Genomic DNA, 20,861 nt, shown 5'->3' with positions numbered 1-20,861 from the left:
CAACAAGTGAAGTGATGTGTTTGATAGACTCCCTCGAGTGACCGTCTTTGGACTCCACACCCTTCCTCCACGCCTTCCACGCACCTGGTCGCTTTACGTTCACTTGTGCCGTGACACGTGTGGGACCGGAGGGTACAGCTCGGCGGGTCGTGATGAACGAGAGAAACGAAGGGACGAGGCGGTAGCTGCTTGCACGCATGTTTTGACCTCCGCCAGCGACTTCATTCCCAGCTCAGCCACTACTCGCGCGTTGGGCCAAGTCGGCGGGGCCTGGAAGTGAAGCCCGGGATTCCCGGGGGACGAGGGAGCCGAACAGACGAGCCGGGACTCCGGAAAGCTCCCAGAGGTGCCGACGTCAGGCACTAGAGAGCCACAGACACAGATTGTATTTGCCCACTCGGGGCTGCCTGTTCTGAAGTTGTCGTCAAAGCAAAAGTAACGGCAAGGGGGGAGAAGCCGTGTGTTCTGACACCCCGTGTTATTCTCTTCTTCGTCCCTGGATGCGGTTTGTCCTTATGCAGAAGTTCTCTGGCAATTGCTCTCTGGAAGAAACAAAAAGAGCAGAACGGAATGTTTTCATCCTGCAGAAAACGCACGTTGAACAGGTTTCCCTTGTCACCTCCGTTCCCAGGAGCGGAGAGCCAGAGTGAATCTGGAGTGCAGCGTCCCCAGGCCACAGTGACCTGTTACTGGGTCCCTCCATTCTCCGCCCCCCGCCCACCCCTGTGCAGGGACTGCAGGTGCCAGCGACGCAGCAAGGAATAAAACGTGGTCTCCTCCACTTGGCCTCGGCACCGATGCCTACTTTCCGACTACAGGCTCTTCCCGGGGACCAAGATGGACTGTGCCGTCCTGCCCACCGCGGGGGCCCCGCCGGACCCTCCCTCAGCCACTGCTCCCCTGGTGTGCATCCCGGACAGAGGATGGGTCCCTGCTGGGGGCGGGTCCCCGTGCGGGACCACCCAGAGGACGGCGTGTGCTCCCGTGTCCGAGTCAGTCCTGCAAAGTGTAGGAAGCAGTTTGCCGAAGCAACTTGCTGGGAATAACGGAGACCATCTCTGGTCACTGGTGACGTGTCGAGACATCGTGATTTCGGGGGTATCCAGAGAGCTGGGAAACACTGGTGCTTGGACAGGAGAAACAGCCTTGTCCTCGGGCAAGGTGATTTCAGCATCGGGACAGGAAAGCAGCGAACGGCTGGAAGACACGGCCATGTGTCCAGGTGTTCAAGTGCAAGGTGCAGACCAGGTGTTCCTGGAAAGTCTGGAGGAAGGAGAGGCCCTGGAGCCGCCCGAGAGTCAGAAAGCGACGCCTCCCCCTCCGCCCCGTCCCCTCGCCTGTTCCTTGGGGTCCCTCGTGTGGATAAACACCAGGGGTCCGTGTGGAAACACGCTTTTCTTTACAATACTCAGGGAAAGGATTACAATCCCCACGTTCGGAGAAGCGATCAAACCAGGCGAAAGCAGGTTCCTGTTTTCCTTCTACTAAACTGGGAGCACGTAAGATCTTCCTTCTGAAGACGTTGTCACCCTGCCGTCCCCTGAGAGGGCCCGGCCACCACCCGGCTGGAGGACTTTGCAGACCCTTTGCGATGTCGCAGCTCTTGAGAGAGAGCTGAAGAGTTGGCCGAGAGAATCGGGGAGGGCTTTTGCTGATGACGGCAGCACCTGCAGATCTGGGGCGATTTAGGGTGGCCCAGCACCTGTGTGTCCCCCCCCCCCAACGTCTTTGCGTGTCACGTGCCGAGCCGCTGAAGAAGGCAGTTCCAAGAATGCAATGAGGGAACACGTGACAGCCAGCTGGATTAGAGATGAAAGTCGGCAGCCGCACTTGCTGAAACGGCCCGAGTTCTCGAGGACCTACTTCACTGCGTCCTAAATGCCGTGTGTCCGGCTGGCGGTCGGGAGAGGCAGCCTGGGCTCGTGAGCCCGTCTGTTCTCTCGAGGTCACGTTTATCTCCTGTTAGGTGCCCCGCTTGCCCCCAGGGTCCCTCCTGACGCTGTTCTCGCAGTGACCCCGGGGCCTGGCGCAGAGTGGGGGCTCAGACAAGCCCCGAGAGAGTGGCGTCTGTTCCAGTTATTTTCAAAAATAAAAATGCAACTCTTTTTTTTTTTACATTTTATTTATTTTTGAGAGAGAGAAAGTGGGGAAGGGGCAGAGAGAGCGGGAGACACGGAATCCGAAGCACAGAGCCCGATGCGGGGCTCGAACCCACGCACCACGAGATCGTGACCCGAGCCGGAGTCGGACGCCCCACCGACCGCGCCGCCCAGGGGCCCCTAAAACTACGACTCTTTTCATGAGAGAGAAGCCGTCACCGTTATCATCTCATTTTTTTAAAGCCTGAGATACAGTAGAGAAGGAGGTTTATGAGCACCTGTTTATGCAGAACTTGACATCACGGGAGCTCACCTCAATTGTGGCAGCCGACGTGCACTTGGTCTGCAGTGAAGCCTTCGGTGGCGTGGGGTCCCCTGCCCGTGAGTCCACACGTGTGCCCTCCCGTACGTTCACACGTGCCTTGCACACACTCGCCCGATATGGCAGGGAGGAGGCAGAGGAAGGAATGAAACCGGAGGCGGAAAAGATCGTTTCCGGATGTTGCACAGCCGTGAAAGAGGGGTTTCACTGCTGTTACTGGTTGTCTGACTGGAGGAACGCACGGAGGTTCGAGGAGCCACGGCCGAGCCTCTGCTCGGCGACTCTGTGACCCTGGCGGGCTCGCCGCGTGGCCCCGTGGTCCCCGGTGCCGTGGCGGGGGCTGCAGCCCGAGCGTTTGGCTCCTGCTCTGCAGTGCTCTGGCCCCAGAGGGTCATGCTCCCCCTTTGCTCGAGTCTCAGCTGTCTAGCTAGCAGCCCCTTCCTGCCACCCACGCCTGCCCCCCATCCCCGCGCCTTCTGGGGTGCGGCATTCTCCTGTGTGTTCCGGGCACTGACGCTCAAGCCCCTCCGGAGGGCCCCCAGCCTCTCCCACCTGATCAATGGGTTGTGCCCGTCCCCTGAATCCTGGGGTCTCCCCTCCACCCACATGCCCACACCAGCCGGGGGACCAGGTTTGGAGACTTGGGGGGACCTCCTGCGTGAGCAGAGACTGCAGTCAGAGGGCTCAGGATGTCAGACAGTGAAGTTTCCCTCCACACACCCCACCCTTCTGACCACTGCTGTTGATTTTCTACCTGCCTGCCGGGAGGCTCGTCCCCAGCAGAGCCCTCGTCTGCAGGGACTGTAGGAGGTGATTGGCGTAGCCGTACCTGCTGAGGGAGACTCGGACTCTCTCCCCCGGGGTCTGGGCCACAGGCTGGTTCACCCAGACAACCAGCACCACCATGTGGGACACGTGTACACGTAGACACGTCCCGCGTCCGCCAAAGGTGACAGAATAGTCCAAATCCGAAAGGAAAAGGCACCCACTTCTAACTGTCCTCACTCCGGGGGCAGCGTCCGGTGGGGCCAGCCCGTTGCCCTCATTCTTGTCTGGGCGGAGGAGGGGGTCTGTTTGCGCTGACCCTGATCCATCCCGGTCTGGGGAGGGTGCTGTGACCTGGGTGTGGCAGCGGTCAGGAGGGAGCGGGGCAGGAGGCAGCCGAATCGCCTCGAGGGCACTCTGTGGACTAGGGATGGAGGCGATGACCCCATCAACCCACACCCGCGTGCGGGGACTTTGTCTTCCAGGCCCAAGAACGTAGACGCCGAGCGGTGTCCTGTGAGGAAAAGGACCCTCTGTTCCCAAGCTCCTGCCCTCAGTCACTTCCCTTCTCGTCACTGTCCCCCCTGAGGGCAAGGCTGTGTGTGCAAACCCCTCGTGCTGGCTTCTGTCCCCGGCAGGTGACGCTGCAGCCACCCTCCCCCCCCCAAACACCGTGCCTCGTGGGCTGGGCTCCTGGAGCTCGCCTCCCCCGCCCCTCCGGCAGGTCCTTCGGCTTTAGGAGGCTCCGTGGGGGAGGCGTTTTGGGGAGGGGGTGAGTCACCATCACCCTTGCGATGGCCTGTCCGCTGGATGGCAGGTGTCCTCGGCACGGCCGTCTCGATCATGCCAGCGGAGTTTTGTGTCTATCGGGAAATACCGTTGATGCCCCAGGGAGGTGTGTGTGTGTGTATTTTGCTAATTGTGTTCAGCGATCACGACCATGACCCTGAGCTCACCGAGCCCCCCCAACGATTGTCCTTCCTTTTTCTGGTTTTCCTTCATGTTGCACCTCAAAATGTGTTTCAGAATCATTAAGGATGCACACAGTGTACTAAGAGCCGTTTAGAGGCTAACTCTCTGTATAAATTTAAGCTGCTCAAAGCTAAAATTTGGGTGAAGAAAGCTCAAAATGAGAGAACCCAGTTTATCTTCAGAATCAGACTGAACCGTGTGATTGGCCAGTCAGGGTGGCCTTCTCAGTGGGGATTTACAAAAGGATATTTAGAATAAAACAAGTGATCTTCCTTAAAATTTCTGAATATTGTTTTTCTGTTTTTTTTAAAGTTTACTTATTTATTTGGGGGGGGGAGAATGAGTGGGGGAGGGGCAGAGAGAGAGGGAGACACAGAATCTGAAGCAGCTCCAGGCTCCGAGGTGTCAGCCCAGAGCCCGACGTGGGGCTCGAACCCACAAACTATGAGATCATGACCTGAACTGAACGGAGTTGGATGCTCAACCGAGTGAGCCACCCAGGCACCCCAGGAATACTGTTTGGTTTTGTAAACAACTCATCTTTTTTTTCCTGATACAAGATGTTTCAGAGAAAGTTAGCGATACCAAAACCCAATGATTCTTCAAACGTGTAACGCTGTGCAGTCAATTAGATGAAATTCATCCCACTTCGATGTTGGAGAACGTTTTAAGTGTAAAATTTTCCGATGGCGTATTTATCTTACTGGATTCCACCCCCTCCCCAGACTCCCTCGTAGATCCCCTTGTCAACGCAAATAAAGAAAATGACTTTCAACTCTTACCAAGTTCGGGTGCTGTGTGTTCTCTTTATCAGGTGTTCCTGGTGAGGAAGACCAAGGGGTCTGACACGGGACAGCTGTACGCGATGAAAGTCCTTAAGAAAGCTACTTTGAAAGGTGAGGACTTCACGACGGGGCCGCCGTGTTTGGGACGTGCAGCCGCGGTTTCTACGCTGCCTGCCATTTGCGTGAATACGCGTTCTGTTTGCTGGTGCGTGGTTTCTGAAGCTGTCTCTAAAGGAGTGTGTCAGACACGTTACTCTCCAACCGATGGTAAACAGTAGAAACATTCCCCTGGATATTTAACATCTCCCTGCAAAACTTCCACGATTTTCAGGGAGAAGAGCCATATTGCGTAAATACCGTTCCCCCACATATGTTCTGCCGCGGCGTGCCATTTGGGAAAAAGAACATCGAGGAGGAGAGCAGGAGTGGGTTGCGTGGCTGCCTGTGGACCGTGACTCAGCTTGAGTCTCCAGTCCCACCGGCTTGCTCACTTTCAGCGACACGTGACTCGTGGCCGTGTTGTGTCCCGGTGGCTGGCGGTTAGAGTCCAACAGCTGACCGTGGAGCTCTGTGCCCCTGCCCTCAGGGAAGTGTAAGCACTAAACGCAAGGTCAGAGCAAAACTGCATCCGAGACCCCCATCGCTGGCTCCCAGTCGCCTAGCCCGCAACACATACGAACTAGCACCTGCTCCTGCCCCGATCCCTTCCAGTGACCCTGTCGGTGAGGGAGGGGCCTGTCCCCTGAACAGTGGAAGACGGTCGGCCACCCACACCAGGCCCTGGGCAGGTGTGGCACAGAGTTATTGGTCACATACAGTCCTCACACCCTGGAGAGGAGGGTATGAATACCAGGCTGGGCCGCACGGGCCGGTACTCAGGAGCAGGGCCACCAAGGACAGGCTGGGCCGGTACTCGGGAGCAGGGCCACCAAGGACAGGCTGGGCTGGTACTCGGGAGCAGGGCCACCAAGGACAGGCTGGGCCGGTACTCGGGAGCAGGGCCACCAAGGACAGCAGGGCCACACGGGTCGGTACTCGGGAGCAGGGCCACCAAGGACAGCTGGGCCACATGGTCCGGTACTCAGGAGCAGGGCCACCAAGGACAGCTGGGCCACATGGTCCGGTACTCAGGAGCAGGGCCACCAAGGACAGGCTTGAGGAGGCAAGATGGCCCCTGTCTCCGTGGAGAATGGGCGAGGCCTGTTTGAATAATTCTGTGGGCTGGCGCGTGTATTGGGTGAGGACCAGATGGGGAGTAGCTGGTCCAGCTTACTGGGAAACCATCAAGGTGGGGGGCTCGCTCAGGGGTGGGGTGATATCTGTCAAGGGCAGGGAGCTCCCAGGCCTTTGGGCTCCGTGAGACTCGAGAATGTCAAGGCAGGTTTTGAATCTTCAGGTCTTGGGACAACGTCCTCAGGGGTACATTCAGGGGGCAACACAAGGAATGTGTCGTTCTCTGCACACATGTTGCTTCCTGTTGCCTGGTGAACAGGGTAAGACAACCAACCTTGTAGGACAGGAAATGCGTAAACCAAATAAATACGGACGTGCACGTCTCAGGCGTTCAAAAGAGAACAGGTGTTTTTCCAAAAGAGGTCGTTCAAGGTCGGAGAGGCTAAGTGAGACTCACGTCCAAAAGGATGGCTGGGGTTACTGGGCAGCAGGTGACCAGATCCAGGCAACCTGGTCATCCCAGGGCAGGGACACCCACTTTGGTCAGGCTGGAGCCTGCCTCGGGATCACCTGTGCGTGTTTGGGAGGGGACATTGTTAGAAACAGACTCCCAGGCCGCACCCCCCTACTGAATCTCAGTCTCTCGGGGCCTGGAATTTGACTTCCTAAACAAGTTGTCTCAGAAACTCTTGTTTGCGTTCTCTGATCGCGGCATTCTGCCTTATTACAGACGCTCGCGAGTTTCATTCAACATTTCTAGTAACCCCATAATTTAAGCCGTGCTCTTTATAGTGAACGTTTTTTCTGGTAGCTGTAATAATATTTCTAAAACTGTCGATGGAACCTGGTCAAATATCCCAAGATGCTCATAATAATGTAATTTTAGAGGATGGTTCTTCAAAAGATACGTAGGAAGCAAAGACGAACCGCAGGAAAATGTACAGGAAACAGAGCAGGCTTTGGCTCCTTGTCCCCAACTTTTAATAATCTCTTTACTCAACAGTAGTTCCATAGAAGTAGCAAAGTAAATTAGACATTTGTTGGTTCAGGATCACCTGAAAAATGGATGTCTGCGGAATAAAGAGTCCCTCTGGCACCTGCTCAGAAGGTTGGACGCAGTCACCTGTGACCTGACCGCCCCACTCCTGTGCTGTAACCAAGAGAAACAGAAGATGTGTGTGCATACAAACACCTGCATGTGATTAGCCGATTCACAAGAGCCAATAACATTTGGGGGAAAGCCCAAAATGTCCATCAACTAATGCACACACAAGTGTGATATAGCCACATAGTGGGATTTACTCAGCAATAGATATGAAGGAAGCCCGCCCTCCGCCCCAGTGTGGACGACGCTTGAAAACATTACGCCAAGTGAGAGAAGCCATTCGCAAAGCTCCCTGTATTGTGCGATTCTGCGTGTCCGAAAGTCCCCAGCAGGCAAATCCGCAGAGACAGAAAGTCAACCAGGAGCTGCCGGGGGCCGAGGGGAGAAAGGGAGTGATTGTCAAGGGTGTGGGTTTGTTTCGGGCTGGTGGAGAAGTTTTCAGATTGACCGGTGACGGTTGCATAACTCTGAATATTCTAGAAATGGTTGATTTGCACACTTTAAATAAGTGAATCGAATGGTATACGAATTATAGCTCAGTAAAGCTGTCATCTGAATAATGAATTGCTGAACAACAGGGCCATTTGCTAAAACCCTCAAAGCACTGAGACTGACTCTCCAGCACCACGTGGGCCGAATCCGCAGCCTGACAAGGGAGCCACGTCGTTCCCACGATCACACCCCGGCCTTCTCTCCGTCGGCAGATTCCGCGTCAACCTCCCCGGCAGTGACCTTACGGTCCCTTTTCCCTTAAGTCATAACTGTCCCTTCTTCCCCTCAAATACAACCTCACCATCTCCTGCCCTAAAAGGAGAAGGAGAAATAGTAGGAGTGACATTGGAACCCCGATCAGGGAACCCGCACTGTGCACCTGCTCGGGAAAAGCAAAGTCAAGTCAAGGAACTGGAATCTGTTCTCTGTTTACCCCGCCGCTGCGCCTGCATTCTGCCAGCATTAACCCTGACCTCCGTGCTCAGGCCAAGCACCCTGGCTCAGTGATTCCACCCTCCGTGGATGCACGTCTCCACACTTGTTTTGTTGATAATCCAACCCAGTGTCCTTGAGAAAGCGCCCCGGGCACGGTGTTACAAGGACTAGATGGGATACAAAGCGTGTCCACACATCACAGTATTGTGACATGCGTGGATATCTCCATCAGCACAGGTACGTGCATGTACAAGCAAATAGGAAATCTGTGTCACGCTGGTGGGAAATACGCCAAAATGAACACGGTTACGGGATTCCTGGTAGCCTGTATTTTCTTCCCTATCGTCTATATTTCAAGTTTTCAACGAAAATGAAACACATGTGACTTTTATCACGTAACGTTATTTGCAAAATATTCCAGGACAACGTGGTTGACTACACAAAGTCATGTTTACATGGTGAGAACGAGCCTCATCGGCATAAAAGGGTAGAAAACTTTCCCATGTCCTTTGCTCCTTTAAAACCTGCCTCTCGAACCAGACATTGTTTGACGTCCTTTACTGTTTCAGCTTTTCATAACGGTCCATCAGTACAGAACAGACTTTTTCTTTCCAGAAATGCAATGGGGATTTGTTTTCTGAAGAGAAAATGAAAAGATCAAAAAGCAGTGTTTCACGCGAGGGGCACCCCATCCCAGGAACACTCGTTACGTGCGGGCAGGAGGCCAGGTGTCTCCGCGCCCCTAACCAGGCTTCGCCTCGGGAAGGACCCTTGCCTTCTCCGAACCTCCCCGCCTCCTGGCTCACGGAAGGAGGGGCTTGGCTCAGAGGATTGTTTATTTATTTATTTTTTTTTTAATTTTTTTTTTTTTCAACGTTTATTTATTTTGGGGACAGAGAGAGACACAGAGCATGAACGGGGGAGGGGCAGAGAGAGAGGGAGACACAGGGAGACACAGAATCGGAAACAGGCTCCAGGCTCTGAGCCATCAGCCCAGAGCCCGACGCGGGGCTCGAACTCCCGGACCGCGAGATCGTGACCTGGCCGAAGTCGGACGCTTAACCGACTGCGCCACCCAGGCGCCCCTCAGAGGATTGTTTAAATTTGCTGGAGCTCCGACCCCCCTGCATCCCGTTAGCCCGAGTTCTTCAGACACTCTCCACCTTGGTGTCGGCACCAGTTTGCAGGCTGATTAGTAAGTCTGCGGAATGTGCCAGAGGGGCCAGGAATGCACTGTGGCAGTGACGCTCCCGCTCGCCTACGACACCCGAAGAAGGTGCAGACAATGCAAGGAGTTTGAACGGTGAAACCATTTGGAGAAGGGAACCGTGAAAAGGGGGCGGAGGATGTGCAGAAGTCTTTGCAAAGCTGCAGATTGCTTCTCCGAGCCATGGATGACTGTCACGTGTGCACAGGAGAGAACCGGTGTGGGCAGAATGCCAAACCACCCGACGTAAGGATAATAGTCTCTGACAGCTCTAGTTAATCTTTAAATAACTGAGGAGTTGTGGGGCGCCCGCACCCCTTTCTTTGACGAGGTGACACATTGCTTGTAGGGAAATGTCAGCTGCTCCGTAGCTGAGGCTGTGGGGGCTGGCAGCACCCCCACCCCGGCCCCGTCTGGTCTTCCCAGCACATTCCCCCCACCTCACGGGCGTGGGGTGCAGGGTGCAGGGCACGGGGTGCAGGATGCGGGACGGAGGGTGCGGGGTGCAGGGCGCTTGCCTCCTGGTTGCTTCAGGACCCTTTGCAAATGTCGGGCTTCTTTCGTAACTCTGTGCTCATCACTCAATTATTCACTGAGTTCTTACGGTAACAGTGTTATAGACGGTCTTCCACACATCGTAAACCCAAAGGCTGACGCCTTGGGAGTGGGGCTCAGACGGCTGTAGGCACCGTCCCAAGCCTGACACCAGGAATAAAGGCGGCCTGGTCTCCATGCCCTAAGTGAGTCTGCCCGCGGGGACGGTCCCCCACCTTAGTAACAGGGCTTCCCCAGCGTGGCTACAGGCTGCACTGGCCTGCGGGACTTTCCCAAGAGGCTGCTGCCTGGGGCCACCCCCGGGGCTCTGAGTTGCTGGGTCTGGGTGGGTGTGAACACGAGAATTCGTCACCCCCGGGTGAGAGGCCCCGGATACAGTGTGGTGGGGAGCACAAACCTGGGCCCTGGGGCTCGTCCTGCTCCACCGCCGTCGGCCGTGTCGCCTGGGGGAGCCTCTCCCGGCCTCCCGTTGTCTTACTTAAAGCGGGGCGATGTCGGTAAGAGCCCCTGCCTCGTAGCGCTGTGGACGTGAGCGTGAAACCCGCAGGCTCCGCGCCAGCTGCCTCCGGCTCGGGCCCTTTCCTCCGCGAGAACTGGAGACGGGTTAGGACTGTCCCGTCCAGGGTTGGGTGGGTCTCACTGGGCGGGGGGGGAGCGAGGAGGAAGGCTGGACGCTAGTTGCCCTCTGCTTGGAAAGGATTCCGCCTTCCTGCAGCCGCCGCCACGTTCACTGCCCGGAAGGACGGGTCCCCGCGGAGAGGCCCAGACGCAGCGCAGCCGGGCCCCCCGTGTGGCGCTCTCCTTTCACCGGGCCGCCCTCCACGACGTGCGGACGCTGCTTGGGTGAAAGGTGTCTTTGCCACGACAGGTTGCCCGTAGGACTTCCCCTGTGTTTTCATGCCTAATTAATTTTTCAACCGTCTTCCCTGGAAGTCCGCTTTCTAAGCCCAAGGGCCGTACACGTTCCCTGCTCTGAAGGAAATGAGTCCTTACTCTGTCCTAGCGATGCTAAGGGGAAAAGAATATATCCTTCCGGCAAAATCTCTTTGTTCGGCCAGTTGCGTAAGTCCTGGGCAGTCACGGTTACTTCACACGTGTCCGTTGGCAGCAGTGGGTGGGGGCCCGTGGCCGCCGGCCGTGGGGTCAGAGGACGTGGGCCTGGCCGCCTTCTGAGCTTGTCGGATGGCCCGGCCAGGCCGTTTCTGCTAATCCTCCGCCCTTCCTTTAAGAGGTAGAGCCCTGATCACATCACTCAGCAGGTGCTCGGGGAGCACGGAGTGTGTGGTGTCCGGGATAGAAACGCACGGCTTCCATTCGTACTGATTTCGGTGTTTGAACCAGCGCCCAGCCCGACTCAGCCCGGGGGGCCTCAAACCTCAGAATGCCCTCTTCAGCACTGTTGTGTTTATCCCCTCTTCTCTTACACGTCTGGGCTTGATTTAAAAACGCTGACTTGTTGAGGCGCCTGGGTGGTTCAGTCGATTAAACGTCTGACTCTTGATTTCGGCTCGGGTCACGATCTCACGGATCATGAGTTCAAGCCCCGCGTCGGGTTCACTGCTGTTGACATGGAACCCGCTTTGGATCCTCTGTCTCCCTCTCTCCGCCCCTCCCGCACTTGCATTCTCTCTCGAAAATAAATAAAATTTTAAAAAACTGACAACACCGATTTGCTCAGAAACCGAGCTTCAGTGAACGCTGTGTTTGCACAGATTTTGTTTCCAGGCAAATTCATCACAGTCATTTGGTTCACATTTGGATGCTTGCAAATTCTGGGTGGGGGAGGAGAATAAAGCAAATCGCGAGCACATGTTCCAAGTGCCCCTCCTGGTGTTATTGTCCTCATTGTACAGGTGAGGACACTGAGGCACAGAGTAGCGAAGCCACTTCCTGCCGTCCCCCGAGTTGGACGCTGTGGAGTCACGAGCCTGTGCCTGTCCCGTGATAACGGGCACTGGGGACCCAGCCCATCCCACTAATTGTCCTTCGGGCATTCACTATTCGGGGTTATTTTCCCGGTACATGGTCAGGGACAGAAGCCTCCCTGTCTTTCTCCAGCCTCCTGGAGGCGCCTTGGACCTCAGGTAAATATCACCCGTCAGCAACAGGCACCCGGCTTCTTGGTCTACAGTGCCTGCCTACAAATGAAAACCCTGAGGGGTCCTTTATCCGTTTGTTTCTACCACGACTGTGTTTCTTGCATTGTAGATATGTAGAAAGTAGGGAATGGATTCCTGTCTCCCCTTGTCGTCTTTAATGCTTGTGCCGTGTGTACGCGGGAGAGAAACAGGCTGGAGATTCATCCACAGAAAGATTCTCTGGCCAAGAAATTAGTTATGTAACCGTGTCACTCTCTGTAAATAATCTGGTATAATAAAGGGCTAGCATCCAAAATCTGTAAAGAACTTACCAAACTCAACACCCGTAAAACAAATGATCCAGTGAAGAAATGGGCAGAAGACATGAATAGACACTTCTCCAAAGAAGACATCCAGATGGCCAGCCGAGGCATGAAAAACTGCTCAACGTCACTCATCATCAGGGAAATACAAATCAAAGCCACGACGAGATATCACCTCACACCAGTCAGAGTGGCTAAAACGAACAAATCAGGAAACTACAGATGCTGGTGAGGATGTGGAGAAACGGAACCCTCTTGCACTGCTGGTGGGAATGCACACTGGTGTAACCAGTCTGGAAACAGTGTGGAGGGTCCTCAAAAAATTAAAGATAGAACCACCCTACGACCCAGCAATTGCACTACTAGGAATTTACCCAAGGGATATAGGCGTGCTGATTTGTAAGGGCACATGTACCCCTATGTTTATAGCAGCGCTTTCAACAATCGCCAAATGATGGAAAGAGCCTAAATGTCCATCAGCTGACGAATGGATAAAGAAGTTGTGGTTTATATACACAATGGAATACTACTTGGCAATGAGGAAGAACGAAATCCTGCCATGTGCAACAATGTGGATGGAACTGGAGGGTATTAGGCTGAGTGAAATAAGTCAGGCAGAGAAAGACAGATACCACATGTTTTCACTCATATGTGGAATTTGAGAAACTTAACAGAAGACGATGGGGGAGGGGACGGGGGGAAAAGAATAGTTTCAAACAGAGGGGGAGGGAGGCAAACCATCAGAGACTCTTAAATCCGGAGAACAAACTGAAGGTGGTTGGGGGGTGGGGGGGAGGGGACAGTGGGTGGTGGGCGTTGAGGAGGGCACTTGTTGGGATGAGCACTGGGAGCGATGAATCATGGGAATCTACCCCCGAAACCAAGAGCACACTGTATACGCTGTATGTTAGCTAACTTGGCAATAAATTATATTTAAAAAATAATAATAAACAAATACATAATCCGTATAGAGAAACAGACAAATCCTGGAGGGTTAGGCCACATATGGTAGTTAAGGTGGTTACGTTTTTAACTTTTATTATTTGTGGTTTTCTTCCTTTTTCCTCCGGACTAAAGTTGTGCCACATTTACCGACACAGCTTCTCACGTGAGGCCACTTTTTTGCTATGAATCTGACCTTCGAAGGCCAACAGGTCTTGTGTGAGGACGGATTTTTTGCCCGCGTCCAGGAGCCTGCTTGGGGTATAATTTCAGACCCAGTAGGCTTCTGCGGGCAGCGGAGGGGAGCGGTGAGCCGTGGTCACTGTGCCCGGCCGAGCCTGAGCTCACCGCCCACGGGCGCGCGGATTCGAGTCCGAGGCGGACCCTTCCACCTGGCCGCCTCAGACTACACTGGCCGTTTCTCAGAGAGTTCTGCTGACTCGTAGGAGGGATGGGGTGCTGGCCGGCAGAAACGGGCCCCGCGTTCTGGTTTCGCGCTCAAAGGACCGTGGGTCTTGAGATTTTCTGTCGCTCCTGCCTGAGAGGGGCGTTAGCCAACGTTTGTCTCCTAAAACCAGAACGGGCCAAGTGGTTGAGTAAAAACATTAACGGGTTGGAGTGTGCTGAGCTTCAGATTCCTCGGGAGCACTGAGGAGCGGGTGTAGACATCTACGCTTGTCTAAAGGGGTGTGGGGTTTGGACGTCCCGACGCTGTCAGCCCGATCCCTCCCCCGCCAAAAGCACAGCTTTCCAGAAAGTAGCTCCCGTTTTGTGCTGTGAGTGGCGTCCACCAGGGCGACCCCGCAGTGTGCTTCCTCCCCCGCTTTCCTGGGAGGGAGATCCTGCTCTTTGGCGTGAATTAACACACTTCTCCACTTTCATCTCAGTGCCGGGGCAGCCAGGGGCCGTGACGGCTGCAGGACGCGTGAAGGTCACAGCTGGCAGCCCGGGAGCAAAGCCAGTCGTGAAAAGCACGTCACCCTAATCCACCTCGTGACAGGACAACCACAAATACAGGGTCGGTGGGACACAGAAAGACGGCAATTTATCCCCGACTATCTACGGTGTATTGTTGAATCTCACAACAGCTTAGAACATTTTTTCCCTTTACATCCGTCGTAGCCCCGCTCAGTTCCAGCCTCACCTGTCAGCTACCAGAGAACAAATATCCCGGGGCGATAGTGTGGCCCGACCCCAGGTTTTGCGCCAGCCTAGAGGCGCCCAGCGCGGCGGCTGCTGGCGTTTCCCACATCTGTCCCGCGTCCTGTGACTCAGTGACGCGTCACAATGCAGGCGTGGGGGAAGCATCCCTCTTCGTTATGCACCCGGGTCTCGGGAATCAAACCCTGGGCATCCTCCGCCGTCCCCTTGCTTGATGGGGATGCGTCTGCCTTTATGCCTGTGTCTTTCTCGTGCAAGGACACTCCGTGGCCGCCCGCCGAGTGGCAGAGTCGCCGGTCCAGGCCTTTCCCGCCATCCCTGGATCCGGCCCGAGCCAGCCGGGCAGGGGGAGGCATCGGCGAGGGCGGACGGTGAGCCCCGCTCGGCAGAATCCGCAGACCTGGAGACCGTCCCGGCCGCTCGGGACCCCGGCTCCCTCTTGGCTCGCAGCCAAGGGGCCCTGTGTGCCAGCTGCCCCTCCACGTCTTGTTAGCTCGGCCACACGAGTCCCCGGAAACAGTCGGTGACGCAGCCCCGGCACCGTGAAGGCCGTGTCCCACGTGAACACAGCCGTCCCCTGTGTCCCGCCACCTGGGAAGGCCCCGTCCACACCTCTCACACTCTCACAGCGGGGGCCACTCTCACAGCACGCGTTTGCGGACACGTCCCCCCAGCTGACGTGAGTGCCATGACGCTCACTCGGGGTGCTGGGTCTCTTGAGGCCCCCGGCCCCTCTCTCTGCCTCACGCAACCTCCACGTGTTGGCTCGGCCTTTTAACTTTGCCATGTCTGGGACGGCGGGTTGTCCTGCGTCACTTCTCCATTGCCTTTGTTACAGATTCCCACCTGGACAAGGGTGCACATTTTTCCTTGTCATCATTTCTGTGGATTGATCTTTTTCTTAGACACTTCTTAATAGATCTGGGATTTATTTTTGTGTGAAAGGCAGGGAGGAAATATATATATATATATTTATATATATATAAATTTTTTTTTCCAGCTGTAACTTAACAGTTCCTTGGAAATTTGCATGTAAGATCTTCTCTGTTGTCTTCACCAGCACGGCCGTTACGAGCACTCCGTCCGTCGTGTGGCCCAGCAGCTCCCTTCACTGCAAGCACATCTGACACGATGATAGTCGTGTCAGTCCCACTTACCGGATTCTCAGATGCTCTTGACCGAGCTTTGCAGGGAGATGGCTGGGTGGGTGTGGGGACACGGTGTCCCCGTTTCTTGGCTGCTCTGCTTCTCCGGGTCTCGTCGCGGGGCGGGGGGCTGCGGGTACTGGGGACGGAACCGGGACTTTTCCCAGAAGAGGCCACATTTTGGGGGACCAAGGCTGGCCTGCTCTGTGGACACGAAGGGCCCCCCTCCCCTGCCTCCAGGAGGCAGCCCGGGCCTGGGCTGCAGTGGCGCACTTGGGTCCACACAGCGGGTTGCTTGGGAAGGTTTCTAACGGCACCAGAAGGGACGGTCCCAGGCCCCACCCTCATTCTCACGACGTGCCTGCAGCTGATGCTGGGCTTGTATCGAGCATCTGGAACCCTCCCTGGAGTGTCCCTCCCGCTCCCCCGGACCCCGCCGGCCCTCCGGGGCTCCCACGCTGCCGTCCCCACAGCACGGCTCCCAGACTCTAACTCGCTGGGGGCAGAGACGGCTCTGCCTTCCTTGTGCTGCACAGAGAAGACCGACAAACAGGACAGGGACTGGACGGGAGGACGGAGCTCGGCGGAGAGAAATTCGAGGTCAGGTGGGAGGACTGTGCCCCCACCACTCAGTTGTCCCGTTTGCAAGGAGCCGGGAGGACCGGTCCCGTCCCGGGCTCACGATCTGCTCCCCCGACGAGGGGCCCAGGCTCTGCCCTCAGCCCCTCCACCAGACGTGCCGCGCGTGGCCGGCTTTCTGTTTATGGAGAAAAGAGAAGCTACACTGACCAAAGCCTGGGTCACGACATAGTGACGCACAAATGATAAACAGGAAAAACAAGACTAAATTCGGCAACACGACCTCCTGGAAAGGTTTGCACGCAATGACTGCCATCAAAGAGCCAGAGGGAATCTTGAACTTGAGGCTCTCCGCTCCGGAGACAAAACCAGAGCCAGCGATAAAAATCCGCATGAACTAGAAATGCCCAGCGACTGTTTTCGACTCGGGGCGCTGTGCTCCGCTCGAGTCTCCGGGGTGGCAGTTTGCACTCACGGCTCTGGCTCAAGACTCAGTTTCTCCTTTGTCCTCCCCAGGGTCTGTGTTCTCTGCTCTGCTGGAATCTGTGCCCACCGGCCCTGCTCCGGGCACCACTTCTCTCCAACGAGCCTCGCCTGCTCTCCCGTAAACCCAGGGCTGGACGATGCGCTCCCCGGGGGCCTCGCAGCAGAGAGGCCCTGCTCCTCTGGTACAGCCAGAAGAGGACCCGCTGTGCATCACTGGGGTGCAGACGATGACGAGCCAGACCCCAGCAGGGCTTTGATGCTGGGGGCTCGGGGCCGTGGGGGCACAGAGAAGGCTGGGCTGTGCAGGTGCCACTGGGAGACCCGCAGCCCTGCCCGCGGCCCTCTCTGCCAACGCGCGGCCCTTCTGGGTCACCCGCAGCCACCGCGGTCACCGGGGTCTGGCATTGGGACGGGAACAGCAGCAGTGGAACGGAGGAGGAGTAGCCGAGGAAGCCCCGGGGGTGTGCAGCCCACCCCACAAATGAGCCCAGCTCGGTGTGTGCGGCCAGGAACCCGCGTGCTACGTCCTTGTCCCCGGGACAGCCCCGTGAGGCAGGTTCTGTTACCGTCCCTGCGAGGAGAGTGCGTGGAGAGCGGCGCCGCCTCCCGGTGACAGAGCCAGGACGCGTGCTCAGCGGCCACTGCTCCCCAGCAGGCGGGCAAGGAGCGTGCAGTCGCGGCCCCAGAGCCGAGGTGGACTCCAGAGAGCCCGAGTACTGGAGGAGAGTGAAGCCAGCGTTAGAGCAGAGGGCAGGCGGCTGTCCTGGGACCAGCAGTGACACAGGACTTTTTGTTTCTGTAATTCTGATAAGGTGGGCATAACGTCATGCTGACCATTTAACCATTTGCAAGTGGCATTAAATCCATTCACAGGGGGCGCCCGGGCAGCTCAGGTCACGATCTCACCGTTCCGGGGGTTCGAGCCCCGCGTCGGGCTCTGTGCCGACGGCTCGGAGCCTGGAGCCCGCTTCGGACTCTGTGTCTCCCTCTCTCTCTCTGCCCCTCCCCACGCTCTCACTCTCTCTCTGTCTCTCATAAATAAATAAACATTTAAAAAAAAAAAACCCATTCACAGTGTTACATAACTGTCACCACTGTCTGTACCAGAACTTTGTCATCATCCCGAACAGCGACTCTGTCCCCCTCCCCCTCCCCCACCCCTAGCTGCCACCCGGCTCCTTTCTGTCTCCAGGAATTTGACTGCTGAAGGGACCTCGTAGAAACAGAGTCATAGAGTATTTGTTCTTTGGGGCCTGGCTTGTTTCACTGAGGATAACGTTCTCGGGGTTCGTCCGTGCTAACGCGTGTGTCGGCATTTTATTACTTTTTAAGGCGGAAGAGCGCCGTGCGGATAGACCCCGTCGCATTTGTCTGCCCATCCGTTGGCGGACCCTTGGGCTGCCACCTTTTGGCCGCTGTGAGTCATGCCGCTGTGCACGTGGGTGCGCTGGGACCCGAGTTCCTGGCTTCAGTTCTGTGGGACCTATACCTAGGGGTGGCACGGCCGGGTCGCGGAGCAGGTCTGTGTTTAACTCTTTGAGGAGCGCACGGTTTGTTTCGCACCGAGGCCGCACCGTGGTACAGCCCCCCCCCCCCCCCCCCCCCGCTTCCGCCCAGGGTTCATGTCCTTGCAGCCTCCTTGCCAGTGCTTGCCCACGTTCGGCGTCGTTTATTACGGCCGTCCTTGGCGACGCACTCCTTAAATAAACCTTTAACAGGACACGTCACTGGGCCAAATTGTGGAAGGATTAAACGCCTGGTCCGGTAACGCAACACCTGTACTCCTCACACTTAGGAACGTTTGAGGAAATTTCCTCCCTCTGCTCACAGGGGGTGGTGCAAGGTCACCGCCCTTGGTGTATCGGTTTGCTCGTGGGAATCGTGGGGTTATTCTTATTCTCAAGTGGTGATCTCTTTCGGCTTGCTTCTTTTTGCCTCAAAACGAATTCCATCTGTATTCCCAGATGGCTACGCTTTGGACAGTGTCAGCACCAGAAAAGAATAATACTGAAACTGGTTAAAACGCACTAATTTTTTTAAGAATCCCTAGTGTGTGATTATCCTCAAGGGCAGAGAGAAGCAGTCTTTCTCTTGATTTCCAGTTCCAACAGGAATGGGAAGATCGCCATTTTGTGACCCTAAATGATGCAAGCAAGAATCCCGTACGAATGCTAACGCTCTCGGCTGAAGGAGTCGTGGGAGCCCACAGAGCCCTCCACACCAAGTATCACCCTGCAGCTCACTGACTATGTACAAAGGGACGTGTGGGGGCACTGATGGCTTGCCCCCTTAATCACATCGTCAAGTTTAGCATCACGTAGTGAGGGCAACGCAGCGCGCACACATCATCCGCTGTGATCGGAGACACGTGGCATCACCCAGCAGAGATTTCCCCCCGGAACGTTCAGCCTCAATCTTACAAAGCGTCCAGACCCGACCTCAGTTTGCAAGGAATAAAGGAGTTAGAACCCCCAATTAAGCAACAATCAGACACACCCACAATGTGGAAGAGGCTACGAGAAGCTGGCCTGGCCTCACCGAAATGTCCACCGAACACGAGGCAAAAAGTGTGGGACCGTTCTGTTCTAGAAGCAAATAGAATAAAGAATTGTAACAAGCGAATATAATGAGTGAACCTTGACCCCAGATTGGAAAAAGCAACAGCTGTAAATGACGTGGCGGAGGGTGTGGAATATGGATTGGATATTAGGTGACAGTGGGACATGATTGTTAGTCTTCTTAGAGGTCACGGCCGTGTCGGGGGTAACGTAAGAGACTGTCCTTCCTCCTAGGACGTGCTGGTGCACATGCACCTAGGGGTCAAGTGTCACGGGGTCGGCGATTTATTGTCGGAGTTTGGGCTAAAATGTGTGTATGTGTGAAGAGAGAGAGGAGGAAAGCAAGTGTGCCAGAACGCGAGCAGTTGTTGGCTGTAGGTAGACGAGTTGAGGGTGACCATTATCCTAGTATTCCGACTTCTGTATATGCCTGAGAACTGTAACAGAACATCGCGGGAAGTGGTTTGTAGCTAACGTGTTAGGTAACGTGCTCTCTAGAACGCCGTTCTTGTCTCTTGAAAGCCTTTGTTTTTCTGTTTTGCAGTTCGGGACCGAGTCCGATCGAAGATGGAAAGAGACATTTTGGCAGAAGTGAATCACCCTTTCATTGTGAAGCTTCATTATGGTAAATAGAGTCAAACATAACCTACTTTTGAGAGGCCCTGGCGCCACCTTCCCCAAATCCAGGGAAAATGAAACCGCGTGCTGGGACAGAAGGAGAAACCCCCCCCCCCACCCTGTCGAGGGCCTGCGTGGCGTGGGGCTGCCTCCTCTCTGTGGTCCCGTGATCTCTTCCGTGGTCTGCCTCTCTGAGGGAGCAGGATGCCCGGTTCTAATCGGAGACAAAGTGGGGGGGGGGCTCGACTTTGTTACTAAATTATCATCGCTGATATAGTAAAAAAAAAAAAAAAAAAAAAAAGTCTCTTGGCCTAGATTGGGGAGAATCTGTGATCTATTTTTGTGTTGTTTTAGAATGAAATGCCGTATGACCCAATAATTTCTTTAACCAGAATGGCATCACCTTCCGTATTTTAAGTGAAGGCTAGGTTTCAAGCATCTTAAAGATTGTAGCTCATGGGACCCTCAAAACTTCCTTTCAAGGAGGTTACCGTTTCCATTTTCTGGAAGGGAAATGAGACCCAAATCGAATAATTTTGATGTTTGCGGCCACGTGCCTACTCTGCCACGCCGAGTCCTCCTAGTTTGCTTTTGGTCGTTTCTCCCCTCGGGAAGCAGGAAGTGTGGTCTTCAAATGAAAAGTAACAAATGAACGGGCGACTCTGGAGTCATGCCAGACCGCGTTAACGTTTACGACCCTAGCAAATAACTAATATGCGTCAAGTGCAGGAGAAAAAGAAACAAAACGAAACCCCTACCTTGTCGGTTTTGAAGGCGCTGGGTGTGGGGCGTGGTCCCAGACGTTTACACAAATCAGAAGGAAGCAAAGGCATAAGCCGAGTCCAAAGATGGGAGGAGGGCAGAGACTTCTAGCTCCTCCTCGCTGTTAACTTCCGATATTGCTAAGAAAACACTTCAGTCTTGTGTAGAAAGTGTGTGGCCCATCTTTTCAGAGCTAGTACAAGTGAATATGGATGTGAACTTGCTGGAAGCCGGTGGTGAGTGAGACTTCTCTGGCTGGCAGGCAGGTGCCCCTGGGTCTGTCCCACAGCGTCACCTGG

The 20,861-nt window shown here is 55.3% G+C and overlaps 1 protein-coding gene across 5 annotated transcripts in view; it reads left to right on the top strand.

Moving 5' to 3' along the window:
• RPS6KA2 (ribosomal protein S6 kinase A2) overlaps positions 1-20,861 on the top strand; it is a 355,983-nt gene that overhangs the window by 261,862 nt on the left and 73,260 nt on the right. For all 5 annotated transcript variants that reach the window (XM_086708304.1, XM_086708305.1, XM_086708307.1 and 2 more), the window contains 2 exons: positions 4,973-5,054; positions 19,727-19,807. In XM_086708304.1, coding sequence (XP_086564430.1) covers positions 4,973-5,054; positions 19,727-19,807 — 163 coding nt within the window. The remainder of the gene's footprint in view (positions 1-4,972; positions 5,055-19,726; positions 19,808-20,861) is intronic.

This window comes from Puma concolor, chromosome B2 (assembly GCF_028749965.1).
Source record: "Puma concolor isolate L17-30 chromosome B2, mPumCon1.1.hap2, whole genome shotgun sequence".
In the NCBI taxonomy this organism is placed as follows: Eukaryota; Metazoa; Chordata; class Mammalia; order Carnivora; family Felidae; genus Puma; species Puma concolor.
Note: the sequence above shows the minus strand (reverse complement) of the source record. Positions and strands in the feature narration are given on the sequence as shown.